Below are 18,779 nucleotides of genomic sequence, written 5' to 3'. Positions count from 1 at the left end.
CTTAAATGGACACGTCAACACAAAAGATTAAAATGGTATGTCATAGTCTATTATATAGACCAACATCTTCCAATCTTCCAGGTAATGTAGAATTTTACAAATCTCAACAGTTTCAAAAAGGGATTTTAGACATATAATGTTACGATAAAAACATTCTCGAGTAGACAGAAGGTCACTGCTGTCCAATAAAAAATGTTTAATGGTGAATGGCTCATCACCTTCTATGCACCAAGGATTATCTTCGCCTTTCAATATATATAAAAGTGTAAGGTATGTATGACCTATCTGAAGAACAAGGACAACTTCGTCTCGGTGGTTATCTCTATAGCCTGGAGACCATTCACCGATAACAGGTTTAATGGAGTGCAATTTGTTATTGGTATAGGTATTCCAATCCTCCTGCCACTGAGCTTTTAAAATTTGTTTAATGAATGGTTTAAAATTGGGAAAATTAAGTTTAAAAACAACAGGTGGTAGCGATAAAGCTTCCTTTGTGGCACAATCTGCTATTTCATTGCCTGGCATTCCCATGTGGCCAGGAACCAAGCAAAAAGCAATACCAAAGTTAAAGACAACTTCATGATACAGAGTTAATGTATTATGAATGAAAATATATTCGATATTTCTATTGCTTAGACTTTGTAGAATAGTAAGAAAGTCTGAATGGATAACAGCTCTCATTACTTTGTTTCTTTGAATATATTCAAGGGTGAGGTAGATAGCTCGCGCTTCTGCCGAGAATATTGAGGCGTTGTTCGGTAGCTGGCATCCATAGGTTTCATCTTGTGTAACCATGGCCACAGCAACCTTATCATTATCTTTTGAACCATCAGTATATACATGTAGAAATGTTTCATATTTTAACTGCAATTTCGAGAAGGATGAACGAAAGGTATAACTGTCTGTGTCTGATTTAACCACTTCATGAAGTGAAAAGTCAACTTCAGGTGAATTCATGAGCCAGGGTGGAATTTCTATCGTTCCAAATGACTGAATTTGGTTAACATCAATATTTGTGTTTTGTAAAAGAGCAGAAATTTGAATACCAATGGAATGGTTTTTGGTTTGCCTTGGAACAAGGTTTTATATTTTGGGTCAAATACAGGGGAAAAAGCAGAATTTGAAGGATTTGACCTTATCTGAATGGTGTATTGCAAAGCTAATTTATTTCGATGGCTATATAGTGATGGTTCATTAGCCTCTACATAGAGGCTTGCTGTAGGTGTGGTCTTAAAAGCTCCGAGTGCGAGCCTGAGACCTTGGTGATAAAAAGTGTCTAATAATCTTAATATGAAGGTCTAGCAGATCCATACACGATGGAACCGTAGTCCAATTTGACCTAATAAGAGCTCATTAGAGTCTTAGCAAAACTTTTCTCTCTGCTCCCCAATCAGTGTGGGACACAACCTTTAGACTATTCAGTGCCTTAAGGCATTTGTCTTTAAGGTATTTTATGTGTGGAAGGAACAACAATTTCCTGTGGAATATTACACCTAAGAATTTTGGTTGCTCAACAACCAGAATGGGAAAACGTGAAACATTACATGTTGATTTAGACAGTTTGGTACATAAATAATTCAAATTTGCTAAACATTTAAGTTTATTAGTTAAAAGTTATGTAAGTATACAACAGATCACTCTAGCACACAATTATCGTGAAGGAGATAAAATCACAGAAATAAATAAATAGTAACAGGTATTATGCAAAATCTGTACTGAGAATTATGAAATTAATTTGAGTACAAACTTACAATGATGACAATAAAACAGCTAAAAAAATACAAATGCACCAGTTTAAATAAATACCATCACCAAACATAATAGCACAACCCATGAGTGAGTGGTAGGTCTGCATAGATACCTTGTTTGTGGTCCCACAATTGGTATATAGGGAGCAAATCCTAATTTTTGGGGCTGCAGTGGCCTAGTGGGTAAGGTGTCTGACCAAGTTTATAACCAGCCTTCCACCTCTTGGTCACAGGTCCAAGGCCTATGCGGAGTAGTTGCCAGGTACTGACCACAGGTCAGTGATTTTTGGGAAAACTCTAGCTTCCTTCCACTATCCTTTAATGACCATGGCTGTTAATAGGACATAAAGCAAGACAGTATAAGTCTTATGTAGTGTTAAATGCAATTTCTGTTGCAAATCAACACCTTTTCCACTGTCCTACCACTCACTCTTTAGATACAATACTTAATGTTTCAGAGTCTGATGGGTCAAGTTCTTCCTGTTTAGGAATGCCCATTATAAAGCCTGAATTAAGATTAATAGGACTGCTTCCTTCATCCTGTCTGTCCTCACCACTGGAACCTTGACCGTTTCCCTGACATGGGTCAGTAACACTGTCCCCCTGGTGTTCCTGCTGATGGACTTGGTATGTGTCATATTGAGTAAAGGATTTGGCACAGGTCGGACATTCCAACAACTGGCCACCATGGTGACGTTTCAGATGGATCTTGAGGGTGCTGTTCTGGGCAGTGGCATACTCACAGTATGTACACTTAAACGGCTTCTCACCTTAAAAATGTAAAATATTCTTCTAAAACTGTATACAAGGACACTTTAATTAGTAACATACACAATTAACACACATTTTACTGGAAATGAAAAGAGGATGTTACTTGTTTTTTGATGAATAATAGTTACACACACATTTCATCAAGTAGGGTTACAACTTATATATTTCTCATGAATCTACAGCACAAGTCAAAATTTAAATGTTTCTGCAAGTAAAAGCACATTTTCAGCATTTTCCACTCCAAAAAGAACCTGCACACATTACACATGTATTAGGACATTTTGTAGCTGTACTTGTTTGTGTATTAGATGTTACATACTTGTAATTACTGACATGTATGTAATCAGACTTTGTGTACCTGTAATTACCTAATACCTGAATGATTTTAGATACATTTCAGATATAATCACTTACCTGTGTGTATAGATATTCTGTACCTATAATTACTTACCTATGTGTATAAAGTTAGTCTGTACCTGTGATTACTTACCTGTGTGTATAGATACTCTGTACCTATAATTATTTACCTATGTGTATAAAGATAGTCTGTACCCGTGATTACTTACCTGTGTACTTACTTGTACATATATAGATATTTCATACCTGAAATTACTTACCTGTATGTATGCGGATGTGCACCTTTAGATGACTCCTCTCCACAGTAGAGTAATCACATTGCTGGCATTTGTATGGCTTGATACCTGTTTTTAGGAAAGTCAACTGGTTATTTCAAAGAGCACTGAAAACATCCATCATAGACTGCCAATCAGACTGATTCACTAATTATTGAACAAATGCAGAGTAGAAAGAGCTTGTCTCAAACTTAATGGCTAATAATCTCTAGTTAAATAATTTTCTACAGATACACAGATTTTCAAGTAAACGTCATTCACAATTCTGTCAGTATCCCAGAACAAGATGCCCAATGGGCCTGTACCTTTCACGATGTATTGAATGTTTTACACAAATACATTAACATTTTGCTTTATTTACATTAAAAGCCTCGGTTAATGAGAATAAGTTGTTTGAAGGTATTAAAATGTGACATTGAAACTCTGCCTTGTCCATGATATTATTATGCTTAATGAGAATCTATTTGTTGAGAATCCCTCAAGGAATGACACTGCCAGAGTGCGAATAAACTTTCACAGAGGCAGACAAACTTTAAAAGATGCTTGGAAGATGGATGGACCTTACAACCAATTACATGTATTATGATTCTAGGCCTCTTCAGGTAAATGAAGGTATTTGGAGGTTTTCACAAAACTGTCCCATGTGACCCTGAATACAGGTCAAGGCCACTTTTGGCAAATTCTGTTGGGCTTCAACAAAGGAGGTATCAGCCAAATATCATGATTCTAGGCTTTTTGGTTTTCTAGGAGAAGTCATTTAAATGATTCAACAAATTTGACAGGTCAAGCTAATTTTTTTCTTTTTTTGTAACCTTATTGGGCTTCATCCAAGGAATGTTCTGATGAAATATCAGTATTTGGTTATTGAGAAGAAGTTGTTTGAAGTTTTTTAACAAATTTGACCCTGTGACCTTGAATACAATAATAAGCCAATGTCATTTCTTTCAGAAAAGTTAAAAGGACATAAAGGTGTTGAAGACAAATGTGGCCTTAAACTGCACAATGAATCAAAAGACAGACGTTATCTTAAAAACTGGAGGCCTCTAACATTGCTTAATATTGATTATAAAATTGCTTCTGCTTCAATTGCAAATAGAATAAAACAGGTGCTTCCAAACATAATTTATGAAAGGAAGGTTTATTGGGGAAAATATGTGATTAGTTTTTGACTCGATGCATTACTTAGAGGAAAATAACAGGTCTGGGATATTATTATTAGTAGATTTCGAGAAAGCATTTGACTCAGTTGAATGGAAATTTATATATACAGCATTGCAGTCTTTTAATTTTGGCGAGTCTCTTATTCAATAGATCAAAACATTTTATCATAATACTAAAAGTAGGATGATTAATAATGGGCATTTTTCAGATTTTTTTAATATACAGAGGGGTTGTCGTCCCTGTTTCACCATACTTGTTTATAATTGGAGTCGAAATATTAGGTTTAGCTCTTAAGAAAAACAATGGAATCAAGGGTATAAAAATAGAAGACAAAGAATATTTACTAGGGCAATATGCGGATGATGCTTTTCTGTTTCTGGATGGTTCTGAAAACTCACTTTCAAATACAATTAAAACTTTTCAATATTTCACCTTGGTGTCTGGCCTTAGACTTAATATACACAAATGTAAGGTAATGTGGATTGGAAGGAATAAATATTCAGATAGGATCTTATGCCCCGAGCTTAACCTTCACTGGTCAACTGATAAATTTAAACTTTTGGGAATAAACTTTTCATTAGAATTGTCTGAAATTATTGAAATCAATTTTAAGGATAAGCTAACTAACATTAAAAAACTATTAGGTATGTGGTCGAGACGTAAACTTTCACTTATTGGAAAAATCACAATAGTCAAAACACTTGCATTACCCATATTAACACATTTATTTTATTCTTTACCAAACCCAGGAAAAAAATGGCTTCAAAAATTTAATTCTGTTTTTTATAAATTTATATGGGGGTACAAACCTGATAGGATTAAAAGAAACACTTTGATACTTGATTATGATGAAGGTGGCTTGAAAATGATACACATAGAAAGCTTTATTAAATACTTAATGGTAAAATGGTTAAAAAGATTATACATAGGTGATGGCCAATGGCAAACTTTGACTAAAACCTTACTTAATCAATTTGGTAACGAGAGAATTTGGAATTTTAACAATGTAACTTTAAACGAAATAAGTAAAAAAATATCAAATCCTTTTTGGAAAGATACACTTTTAGCATGGATAGATTTTAAAAAATCCCAAGATAAACCTATTTACTTATTACATGAAGATATATTAAACTATGTTCCATTTCAAGATTTCAAACAATTTATAGCATTCCAACAATCTGGGGTTGAAAAGATTAAAGACCTGTTAGATAATAGATTTTATTTTCTAAATTTTGAAAATATTAAAGTTAAATGTCCTACTATGAATTTTATTCAATACTTTGCTCTGATAAGTAAAATTTCCAAAAATAAATTACATGAGTTACGACAACATAGAGATATAATTACTCCTAATGATGAAGCAAATTTATCTGATTTTCAGAAAATTATGGTTCAAAATGACTTGAAATTGGTATATAAATCCTTACTGAACAAACATAAAATAGATCCTGTAGGAAAACAAGCCAAATGGAATAGAGATTTAAATGTGAACATAAAAACTAAGATAGGTTGGAGTAAAATATATACATTAACAAAATACTGTACAATAGAAACAAAAATGCAAAATTTTCAATTTAAACTACTACACAGAATTTTGACTACTAAGGAGTTTTTATATAAAATCAAAATTACTGGTGATGATAAATGCACATTTTGTAAAAAAGAAACTGAAACACTAATACATTTGTTTTTCAATTGTGTAATTGTTAAAAGAATTTGGAATGAATTTAAGGTATGGATAAATTCAGTAAGTGATAATTTTGAAATTGATTTTTTCGATGCTTATGACATACTCTTCATTTGTGAAAAGGGCCCAAAAGTTATAAATCATCTGATCCTAACCATGAAATATTACATTTATATCTGCCGATACAAAGAAATTCAACCAACATTTACAGAATGTAAAACTCTCATTTATCAACAAAATGAAACTGAAAAATTTATTTCAAAAATTAATAATTCATTTGAAAAATATCAAGCAAAATGGTCTCCCCTGAACATTTAAAGGGACAAAACTACATCCTACACAGCATAGTGACAGCCTTACTTACTCAATCAGGTAGTGATTTATATATATGTATGTTATCGTATTAATGTCAAGATTATTGGTATATCAATGTTAAAATTTGTTTTGTATTGTTACTGTATATGTAAAGTATGTCCATGTTTTGTATGTATTGTATATGTCATTGTCTTTTGTTAATAAAAGTTTGGAAAAAAAAAAAAAAGGACATAACTAGAGACCAAAGGGAATCTTCATAATGAAATCTGAAAAAGACTCATCAAGTATTTCTCAAGAAATAGTGCTAAACTTTCAGCATAAGAAAAATCCAAGATGACTGCCTGTCAGCCATTTTGATTTTCTGACTAAAATCAAAAGGGCACAACTATGGACAAAGGGGAACCTACACATGATATCTGAGAAAGATCGGTTCACCTGTTCTCAATAAACTTTGTCATAATTCAGTAAGCAGACCCTCTGCCATTTCCTTTCTCCATTCTGTGCCAAAACCAAAAAATCGTGATTAGGAACCAAGGGAAACCTACATATGAAATTTAACAAAGATCTATTCATTTAAGAATGGACAATGGACACTGACCACGGTTAACATAAACCCACCATCTCTTTTGGTTTTGTCATTTAGAAGACAGAATACTCCAAAACTGAATTTCTGAAGTATGCGCTGAACCATTCTGCGCCATCTGAGCTCTTTGAGCAAGAGCAGAATACAGCACAATGATTCAAAGTACAGTTTGTATCTCCTACAATTAATATAGTACACTTACCTGTGTGCTTACTCATGTGTTTTTTGAGATGGATCCTCTGGTTAAAGGCATTATCACACTGGTCACACTTGAAGGGTCGAGAGGTTGGGTATCGCCTTTTCCTTCCCTGATAATAAGCACAGTTTGGATCAAGATTAACATCAGATTCTGCATTTTGATTTGTCATCTCTGCAAACGTCACTGAGTTACCAACTTCCTCAGAAATGTCTGATGATGATTTCTGGTCAGTTGTTTGGGTAAGACTCTGGGATGGGCTGCTTGTGGGATGAGTGGGTTCAGAGGAGTGCCTTGTCTCAGTTCCTGAAATTGGGATAATGCTTGTCCTTGGGGCATTTCCTGACGATAGAGTGCTGTAGGGCAGAGGGATTGAAAATGTTGCCCCAGGCTGAAGGATAACAGAGCCATGACTTGTTGTACTTAATTTATGACTTTCATCCTCACCAGATAATCGCAACTTTAAATCCCCTTGGTCATATGTCCTTGTCTGTGACCTTGGAGGTTCGTCTCGAACATCTTCAACATCAATGTAGATAGTACCTCCACTGCGTGATTTGTCTAGACCACTATACAAACGGCGTCTATTGTATCGTGACCAGGAGTATGACATATGTTTTGTCTCTATGTGGCGTTTTCGCTTCTTTGGTATAACAGAGCTGCAGCACTTGCGTGTATTTTCATGTGTACCTGGAATAACAGTCACTCCACAGTACTGCCGCCCACAGCTGTCCTCATCACTGGGTTTCTGAACCTCTTCTGGCTCATTTTTCAGTGACTTCTCTGTCTGGCTACAACTGTCTATCACGGTTCTGTTGTTAGGAGAGGTAGTAGTCAACACATTAGACTTCTGAGGTATATTCCTAAAATCATCTCTGGGAACTTGTTCTACTGTGCAATCACTAGATAATGGATTCTTATTAGCAGATGGATCTGTCATTCTTAAATCACTGTTCATGTTCGGTGTAGTATTCCTCATCAAGACTGATCCTCCGGAGGAGTTATCTTCTACACACTCTTGTCCATCATCAGACACACTTTGGTTCTCTAGATCAGACATTTCTATTTCCATCCTCTCAGCAGCATTGTCAGAGAAGAGTGATCTAACTGATTGGGGTTTGGGATTTGGTTTACTGCTACTGGACACTGGTGTGCGAGGAGTGTCTGCTTGTGTATGAATGCTTGGGACTTGTGGGTTGATGCTGGGTATGTGTGTGCTAACTTTAGAATGTGAGGTAGTACTGGATACAACTGTACTGCTAGTTGTTGACTTTGAGGTAACATTAGAAACTTGTGTGCATTGAGCTGGTGTAAAGCCTTTAGATGCCATATCCACAATTTGACCAGACAAAAGAACAATGGGGACAACCATGCCTGCACCCACATCTTGACCCACCAACACTGATTTATCAGAAGGAGTGCTGCCATCTGTATTCAGAAGTTGCACAGGAATGTTGATTTTTGGAAGTGTGGTCGATGACTGTGATGTAACTGGGTACAGAATTGGTTGTTTTGTGGCACTGTGTCTGACGTCTATTTTCTCTGAGGTTATAGGCATAAAGGAACTGGAATGTGGAGAAGGGCTCTGTGACTGGTTCATGCTTGAAGACTGCAATTGTGGAGGCATTGATTTCTTTGACAGGTTCACTCCAGACGACTGCAGTTGTGGTGAGGTTGATTTCTGTGACTGGTTCACTCCAGGCGACTGCAGTTGTGGTGAGATTGATTTCTGTGACTGGTTCACTCCAGGCGACTGCAGTTGTGGTGAGGTTGATTTCTGTGACTGGTTCACTCCAGATGACTGCAGTTGTGGTGGGATTGATATCTGTGACTGGTTCATGCCAGTTGATTGCATCTGTGGCAGAACTGATTTCTGTGAGTGGTTCAAGCCAGTTGACTGAATCTGTGGCAAAGCTGATTTCTGTGACTGGTTCATGCTAGTGGGTTGTGCCAGTGGCGGTGTAGATCTCTGAGACTGGATCATACCAGTTGAGTGCAATGGTGATGCAGCTGACTTCTGTAAATGGCGCACACCAGACGACTGCATCTTTGTAGGGGTTAATTTCTGTGATTGGTTTGAACCTGTGGTTTGTATCTGTGTAATGATTGATTTCTGTACCTGGTTCTGAACAGTTGACTGCATCTGTTGCATGGTTGATTTCTGTGACTGGTTAAAAACAGTGTTGACAGAATGTGTAAAATCAGGATGTAAAGATCTGTTAGTAGAAAGATTTAAAGAAGGATTTTTTGGCTTGTTTGGGGAATGAAACACAGATTTACTAGATGAAGTGCTCCATGAATTTGTCCCTCTTTGATTACCTGGAGTTTCATTTGAAACTGATAACTTTATTTGGTTTGACCTGTCAAGGTCATGTGTGTTAACTGCTGGAGGAAATCTAGATGCCTTATCCTGAGGACTGCTGGATGAATTGGTAGTTGTCTGTGAATTCTCAACAACATCAATTCTGTCTGGGATGGTTCTCTTTTCTGGTTGAGCTTCATAACCTGAGGTAGAAGTTGACAAAGGTGATAGGCTGTTAGGAAAGTTGGTACTTTGTATACCTTTAGCAAAGGCACCTTTTTCCAGGAAAAGACGTAAATTGTGTGAGAATTGGACATGTTTCAACATGCCCATTGCAGTCATGAAGGCCTTGGGACAAGAAACACACTGCAAACCTGAAAATACAATAGTATGGACAAAAATGTCTAGCAATGAACTGCAACTTAAGTCGGCTTACAAAATAATTACATTCATGCTAGTCAATAATCACAATTGCTTCAGTTCAAATAGCATGTACTCACTAAGTATAGTATTAGTATGATATAGCCTGTTCTAAATTAGAATGTTTCTTGCAATTTGAAAAATAATATGCATAAAAAGGAGTTATCAAACTGTCAAAAAATCGTACAATGAACATGAATCAAATTCAAGGTGTAAATCCTTTTCCTATAAGTGAATCTTTATAATACGGTTTTTTGCAAATTTTAAATTACATATTGTCAATGAATATTGAAATAGCACATATGTACATATATGCTAACTAGGTCTTCATACACATTTTCATGAATCCTGATGTAACCATTCTGTCAATATTTTGACATTTTGAATATTAACATACCATTTTCTTTGCTTTTGTTTTCTACCTCAGTCAGTGGTCCATCACACTCTTGTTTTTTATGCTCAATGAAGGCTGTGATCCTTTGGAGGGGGAATTCACTAAGACACCTACCACAAGTTAGGTAATCTTCTTCCCCGTCACCTGTTAATGATAATTAATCTGAACTTACTAAGCATCACCTAAGTTAATCACTGAGTATGTAATGTATCACCAGAGACATATATAACACATATATATGTGATATATACGTCTCTGGTAAAACTAATTTTACAGTATGCTGAATTCATACAGCATTGTAACAGTGACCTACTTTCAGTATAGTGTAACAGACTCTTTACAGGCATCATTTTTGGGGTTTCTTAATGCATCTAAACTGACCTGCTCCATAAGATTATAAATCCCTTTTACATTAGCTGAGAATTAAAACAAAAATACACAGATATCAGTACAGCAATCTGTCTCTAATAATACGGACATTACTAATGTCATTAGTTTATTCAATTATCGTTCTTCAATGTAATATTAAAATTTGTTTTCGTTTAGAGTATATAATCAAATATACTACTATTCTGCATTACCAACATATGGCATGACGCTTATAGAACCAAAAGCTGACTCGCAAGTTGTTAGTCTTATCAGTTAAGTAGTTCAGTATTAATAATGACACTAATGTCACTATATAAAGTCTGTTATACGCAGTCAGCTGATCGCCACTGCATTGAAATAGATCAATATGAACATACTTAGATTTCGTTGTGTTTTAAGTTCGGTTGTCATATTGGAGAAAGAATGGGTTGTGTATCATAGTCGAACAGTTCACAATCTCCGTGTGATGCTCTACCGTAGACTATCGTCAGCTGTGTTGTAGTTTGGCACACGGCACCTTGATCAGTGACGTGAGCCCGGTGTATATTTTTAGATTAAATATCCATTACTTCAAGATAATACACACAATCTCATCGACAGTTCCATGTGGAATGTAATGATAGTGAAGATGGTATAGATTCCCTTTCGAATAGCGGTAGATTTAAACATTTTTTGAAAAACTCAGCATAAATTCAAAACACACAAAAAAACACCAGGAAATCCTTTAATAGTGTGTAATTTATTATCGGCATCGGTACATATTTCCGGAATAGGCAGAAAAAAACCACGATGCTGACATAAAATACCTGTTGAAATGTGTTCAAAGTGCAAATCATATTTATTGCAAGTAAATGAGCTAGATGAGAGATTTGCTAATAATTTATCATTTTTTTTTATTTCAATATCTATTTATTATTTTTCTGCTTATGCCTAGTAATGACCACCATCAACATGGGTCGCGTGTTCTGCTATGATTTTTATGATAAAAACTGGATAAAAACGTCTTAATATTGGAACTTTGTCACATGGGATTTGTAGGCCTCAAATGACGGGACAAATACTACTGGCCTGGCTACATGGGAAATAAACGAATGAATGGAGTGAAATCACAGGAAGCACTCAAAATCTCGCACGCTACAGACCCCTTGTGATTTTTCGAAAAAAAGAGTAGACATGATAACGTCGATCCAGGGGTCTAGGGATGGTGTGCGACTGTACAATTATTTTAATATATTTATTTCACATATACCTACGAATGTAACTTTATTTTTGCGATGGTTTGGTGTTGGGTAGTGATTGGTGTTCAGGTATCTAGAGACTACCAGTGGGGTCGCCATAGTCACATTGATGCCAAGGCGACAAAACATCTGGTAGAGAGAACCAAGATTATTGTGTTCGAAATCAGATCAGTCTGCCTACATGTACATCATATACACGTCTTATCGCGGAAATTCAACCAAGCAGACATTTCTTGATACTCTGAGTGAACTATAAAGACAATCAACATTAGATTCGGAACCACTAATGTAATCTAACGTTACAGGTGTGTCGACTTCAATGCGCGATATCCAAAAATGACAAAAGCTAACTGCGAACAGAATTCTTAAATAACAAAGAGCTGTCATAAGGATATTCCAATAGGCTTCCATATTAATCAGAGGGGTGATACTGAAATGGATTAAATGCTGTGCAGCAGTAAGACCTGGCAAAGTGTGGAAGTTGTAAAATTATACTGAATAATCTCCACTGATACCATCGTTAGGTAACCTCTCTATGTCTACGGAGATACAAATACATGTTGGAAAGACCAAACAATCAGAAACGCTGCAATCCAGCAAACCTATATGGACCAACTGTGAAAAAGACCATCTACAAGGAAGTTAGTCAAGTTGCTCTCCGCGGAACCAAAACCGAACCGCAGACGGAAATTTTTATCACTCAACGTATGCCAAATGTCCTAGAAAATCAGTAAGCATTCCTAACTAAATAAAAGTCAGAGTTGTTGAGCGCCATAAAGGAAAAGTATGGAGTAAGGCAATCCATAACGCTGCATGAAAGAAACAAAGAGCACATTGGTGGTGAATAATCCTGTAAATCGGTACTGTAAAGAGAAGAGCTGAACTAAAATGGAACTAAGGACATTAGGAGAAACAAGGGGACAGTAGAACCTTCTCCAGCCTGATAAACAACGGTAACAGAATAGTACAAATCGCTCTAACTGTAACAGTTACCTCGGCACATCTCAAGATTATTGAATATATACTTAACAACAGACATGTTAATATTTCCTAACTCTGCATGTCTCGTTACTATTCCACGGTAATGGAAGAATGACACAGGGAATTCTGACATGTGTTCATTCATTATACTCTGCAGAGGGGACAGCTCAGAATTACTAGTTGTTCGCCAATGGAGGCGCTTCTAAATTATCATTTACTTACAGATTGTGCAGAATTATACACACTTTTAAAAGAGGTAGTGCACCAATGGCTGTTACGGCTTGAAGCAATTAAAGGTTGTAGTTTGTGATTCTTATTGTAGAGGAGTATTTCAGCAATCTCCTACTCTCCTGACAAATGCTCATTATGGAATTTCCTCCAATAACAAATGTTCAAAATATTTATGTTACTCATAATTTGATGTTCCGACCTTATCATTCCTAAGTCTCGTGTGCTCGAAAGTGTGAATTTGAATATGTGTAACCGCTGTGGATATTTTTAATCCTATAACTATTGGTTGTACTTCGTTGAGCATATACGACTGCAATTTGTTAAGAATGGTCTTACAAGACTTCTGTAAAGACAGGAACTTATCTATATCCTTATTTACAAGTAAAGCTGGAGCCCAAATATTTATTGACCTTTCCACATATTCACTGTTTTGAGTTCAATATTAAAGACAAACTGCACCTAAATCTGTTTCATTTTCTCCATTGTCTGATTTCTTCCTTGTCATTCCCTCCTCTATTTTGTGATCAAGATGTCTTTGAAGTTTGACCTCCTTTTTAAAGAGATTCGAGTCATCAGCAAATAGTTTTACTGTACTAATAATACTACCACAGGTATGCTATTTATATAGATTAGAAACAGAAAACACACTTCCTGTGGAATCACGCTTGTGAAACTTACATAACCTTTCTCCGTATACTACATGTATGAGTCAACAAAGGAAATTTTAATCCAGTTAAGGACACTCCCTCCACTCCTCTCAGGTTTGCTTATAAACGAGAATCCTTTTCAAAAAGATTACCGGAAATCAGATACCGTGTTGAAGTTTTCGCCATTATCAGTCGTTGTTGCCCAATATCTTAGTACCTCTGTCTGATAGATTGGTTGTTCAGGTCTTACCAACACGGAATCCATGTTGATGTTCCGCAAATAAATTGTTATCAATATGTTAAACCAAGGTGTCTTGGACGATCCTCTTCATATTTTCCCTTGAAACAGATGTTAAACTAATGAGGCGATTTTCTCCACTTCCTATGCTTGTGACTTTTGTATATCGGCGTGACACGGACCCGTCTCCGGTTGTCCGACAATATCCATTCCTCCAGTGATAGATTAGATATAACTGCTAATGGAGCTGCTGTTTTTTTCAGGTTTTGTGAGTTTGTTTTTGTTTGTTTTTGTTTTGTTTTTTTATTTAGTTTTTGTCCTTTTTTGTATTTTTTCAAGCAGTAGTCTCGGGTAGAATATGGCAGGTACTGGAATTTTGTTAATGTCTAATTCTTTAGTAGCTTTTCTGATACATTGCCCATTTATCAAAATGCTGCATTATCTTCTTGGAAAATCTGGATTTGGCTGTCGTCATCCCAGTTAAAGATAGAACAAAGGACTGGTTTAGTTCCTCAGCTGTTTTCGAAATGGTATTGCTACATGTAACGAGTCATCTTTCTCCAATATTGTTGTTTTCTGTTTTTTAACGGACACACTTCAAGAAAGGTTTGTTGTTTTGTTGTCATTTTGATGTGCCGGCCAGGACCTATCATACAATCATACATGGCTTTTTACAACCTTAGCACACTTGTGTTTTTCCTAAAATCGGTATCGGTTTCACAGTGGAGATATTTTATCCATACGCTTTTTACTACGGATTGGTCCTATTTAAACATCGAATGATAAAACTTCAGACCTAAATAAGGATCGATGTGGTGGAGAAGACCTTTACATATCGCTGTTGAGGAGAAGACCTTTACATATCGCTGTTGAGGAGAAGACCTTTACATTTCGCTGTTGAGGAGAAGACCTTTACATATCGCTGTTGAGGAGAAGACCTTTACATATCGCTGTTGAGGAGAAGACCTTTACATTTCGCTGTTGAGGAGAAGACCTTTACATTTCGCTGTTGAGGAGAAAACCTTTACATATCGCTGTTGAGGAGAAGACCTTTACATATCGCTGTTGAGGAGAAGACCTTTACATTTCGCTGTTGATTCTGTAGATTCGATATTCTTGGCTTGTTCCGAGTATCAGGACAAACTCTCAGCACGGGGGTTGGAGGGATGCAGCTTGATAAATATTACGGGGAAGTTTTAGGGTCACTATAACGATCTCATAGAGAAATATTCTATTTCTTTGTGCATATAGACGTGTTTGATGCTCGTTGATGCTCCCTTACCTTGTTACTATTTGTGAACATAATACAACTTGTTTACATTGACCAAGAGTTTCATGATCGACGCTTTCCCTTTCGAAACACCAGGACCTCGTTGTTGATATTTCTTTTGTTAAAAATTGCCATTATCTTATTAATTTGAGCTCGAATTCATTTGTCCAATACGTAAGTAAAATCTATTTACATAATATCCCAAGCAGCAATGTATCCCTTTACAACAGCATGATTTTGCAATATTGTGTTAAGAAAAGACCAGATATCACAATTAGAAGTAAATGTCTTATAGTGTTTGTAGACATTAAAACGATCATTTTAGACACCTTGCTAACTTTTATTATATTTTTCAAAACCATCATTATGAATGTGTCGAAAGAAAGGCAATAGAGACTTTCCCTATTTCTATGGTATTTGAAAATTTGAAAGTCTCCAGATCGATTATGAACAAAAATCGAATATGTGAAGATGTCAACAACACTTTATTTTCTTAAAAGTAAACCAACATTGCATGTATAAACATATTAACAATTGCGTCCCCACACAACCCCATTGGTATTTATAAACATGTCAATGTACCACCTTACATGGTATGTATATGTATTACACATATGTCAGACAGTAACCCCTAAGAACATGTTAGACGGTAAATATAAACCTCTAAGGACATGTTAGACGGTAAATATAAACCTCTAAGGACATGTTAGACGGTAAATATAAACCTCTAAGGACATGTTAGACGGTAAATATAAACCTCTAAGGACATGTTAGACGGTAAATATAAACCTCTAAGGACATGTTAGACGGTAAATATAAACTTCTAAGGACATGTTAGACGGTAAATATAAACCTCTAAGGACATGTTAGACGGTAAATATAAACCTCTAAGGACATGTTAGATGGTAAATATAAACCTCTAAGGACATGTTAGACGGTAAATATAAACCTCTAAGGACATGTTAGACGGTAAATATAAACCTCTAAGGACATGTTAGACGGTAAATATAAACCTCTAAGATCCGAATCAATGAAGCTGGTAACTCTCATTATTCATGATATATATTCTCTATTAATCAATTGTAAAATGAATCAATGTATTTCAACCATTTTTATTTCCATAAATGCAAAAAACACCATATCTGACAAGTAACGTTCTGAAATTGATTTGGACATCATATACAACACCAGTATATTAGCTTAGACGTATCTAAGTATCACAGAAAGAGATCAACATTTACGCTTTAATACACGATAAAACTTGTTGTGTTTAGTGTTCAACGTCTTCCGCGAAACAAGTGTCGATAACTCACTTGCATTTTCTCCCCAACAGGTGATTCCGATGAAAATATAGATATTTCTTTCGTGATTTTTAAAATCAAGAATGCAAAATGAGATAATGATACTCACACTTATGACAACGAAATTAATATTAAAATTCAACAATATGTCTTAAGGTTATTCCTTTCAGCACATGGAATATATTATTTGACATTTCACTAACGAATCTCATATGTTTTCTGTAATTGCGTGAAAACAAAAATGGGGAATGAAATAAAAACATATATTTCTTAGTCCAAACATCAAGAAGGGCATCATTCTATGCACTACTTCAATCTAGCTATATTTCATGAGTAAATATACAATTAATATTTTATTTTCAAATGCAGCTGCATAATTTCTGGACAAAACGTGAAAAGAAGTGATATGACTTGATAAATGGTTCATAATAAATAAGATATTAAGTATCTCTAGTAAACAAAATAATCCAAACCAGAGTTACTTAAAATATGATACTGTATATCACTATCTAAATATCGTCATTGGCACTCAGTCAAAAACATGAAAAAATGAAAACGCACGATATTAACATCAATATTTGTTGTTTTGTATTTCTGGACGAAATGTCCATTTTGTATGACAAATGATGGAACTAGATACGCTAACTGCATCATAAAACTATTCATCAAAGCTCACATGAAAACAATAAAAATTAATTAAAAACATCACCAAATTATTACAATGTGCAAAATCGCACAACCTTTAAATAATATGACAGAAACCCTGATTTTCTCTTCATTAAGCTGTCCTGGTGTCCGTATGTCCATTACAACGCTTTATGTTGGAAACACTAGCCTGAATGACACCTATTTATGTGAAAATAAATAATGGTTTTGCGTAAATCCCAACTAAAGTAGCGTGTTTTTGATACTGTCTCTAAACCCTCGGGTTTCTTTGTGCTGTTCTATGTAGGCGGAATTAAACGTAATCAGAATTAAAATTTAAATTGATTTGCTATAATAGTCAAGTGAAAAATGTTAATTAAACATGTTAACTTTATCTCTACAAGTATATTAATTATGTTTATCGATCTTAATTAGCTAGCCAGTAAAATACTTTATCCTGGAATATGTTTAACGATTCCAACACACAACAACGACATGTTTATTTACTGATCTGAGATCGAACCGAAAGCAATCCATATGAATCCAATTAAAGGTCACCATTCTAAGTACACCAAACTTCTGTTAATGTCCCAACTTCGGCACAGATATAAAAAAAGGCTATGCAATCGGACTCACCGACCGCTTAGTGATACTTTCCATTACATTAACCAGCAATATATTTGATAAACAATAAACAAATCAACAAAGAACTAGGTAACACAATACATAACACAATTTTAAATATTTTGAATTTAGTGGCGTTGTCATTGACACTATTTGTTGTTATGTATCGATGTAAACATGGAATATTTGATATGACTAACGGTATTTGTTTTTACATTTCACACAATTTATTGATATATGGTACTACCCGTAACGTCAACTGTATACATTTCATTGTCATCACAGTTATATATACAGACACACGCCATGTTTGACAAGTTGTTAATAACATCCTACTGGACCCTTACTGATAATGAATATTATCTCGACAGTATAAGGTAAACAAACCTGAAAAGTGTGAGGATTCTTTATTGAAGTCAAAGGTCATATGCAGCTTTACTAATTTCATGTCAAAACAGGAAATAATTCATTTGTCGTTATGAAGTCATCATGCTGGTGGTTATCATTTGTCAAATGGTGTTTTATTTATTTACATACTTATCTGAGCGTATGACAATATCAAGTATTTTAAGTATCTAGGATTTAAACTTTTTCGAATCATCGTGTCGGTTCATCTAGTGTAACATTTACGTTCACCATTAAACTGCCTTAAAATGTAAAACCTCGTGTCATTACTTAATACAAGTAGATTTGATATAATTTTTCAGTTTTTCGTTCTTGAAATATACAATATCCCCCTTGTGGGGTATGGTTCATCGCTACGTCTTCCCTAGTGAAGTATTCTTTAGCGCTTTATATTTCTCAGTGAAGTATAGTGTAACCCGATGCTTTCCTTACTGAAGAATAGTGAAGCATGAATCTCTACATCTTTCCTCCTTCAGCCTTGTTTAGCCGTACTTGTTCTGTGGTGAAGTATTCTGTAGCTCTGTCGTGCCTTGTGAACAGAAGTTTATCCCATCATCTCCCTTGTAAAGTATAGCTTTATCTTACACTTTCCTTGTTAAAGAATATCTAAGTTTTACAACT

The 18,779-nt window shown here is 35.3% G+C and overlaps 1 protein-coding gene across 1 annotated transcript; it reads right to left on the bottom strand.

Annotated features, from left to right (window-relative positions):
• Positions 1-2,080: 2,080 nt before the first annotated feature.
• Positions 2,081-11,103, bottom strand: LOC132559692 (uncharacterized). Its single transcript, XM_060224311.1, has 6 exons — positions 10,956-11,103; positions 10,213-10,353; positions 9,109-9,769; positions 7,100-9,030; positions 3,137-3,220; positions 2,081-2,518 (listed from the first exon to the last, which is right to left on the bottom strand). The coding sequence occupies exons 1-6, from the start codon at positions 10,987-10,989 to the stop codon at positions 2,175-2,177; spliced, it is 3,195 nt and encodes a 1,064-aa protein (XP_060080294.1). The 5' UTR covers positions 10,990-11,103; the 3' UTR covers positions 2,081-2,174.
• Between the last annotated feature and the right edge of the window lie 7,676 nt (positions 11,104-18,779).

This window comes from Ylistrum balloti, unplaced genomic scaffold, assembly GCF_031769215.1.
Source record: "Ylistrum balloti isolate Yb309-2 unplaced genomic scaffold, AGI_CSIRO_Ybal_v1 Utg370948, whole genome shotgun sequence".
In the NCBI taxonomy this organism is placed as follows: Eukaryota; Metazoa; Mollusca; class Bivalvia; order Pectinida; family Pectinidae; genus Ylistrum; species Ylistrum balloti.
Note: the sequence above shows the minus strand (reverse complement) of the source record. Positions and strands in the feature narration are given on the sequence as shown.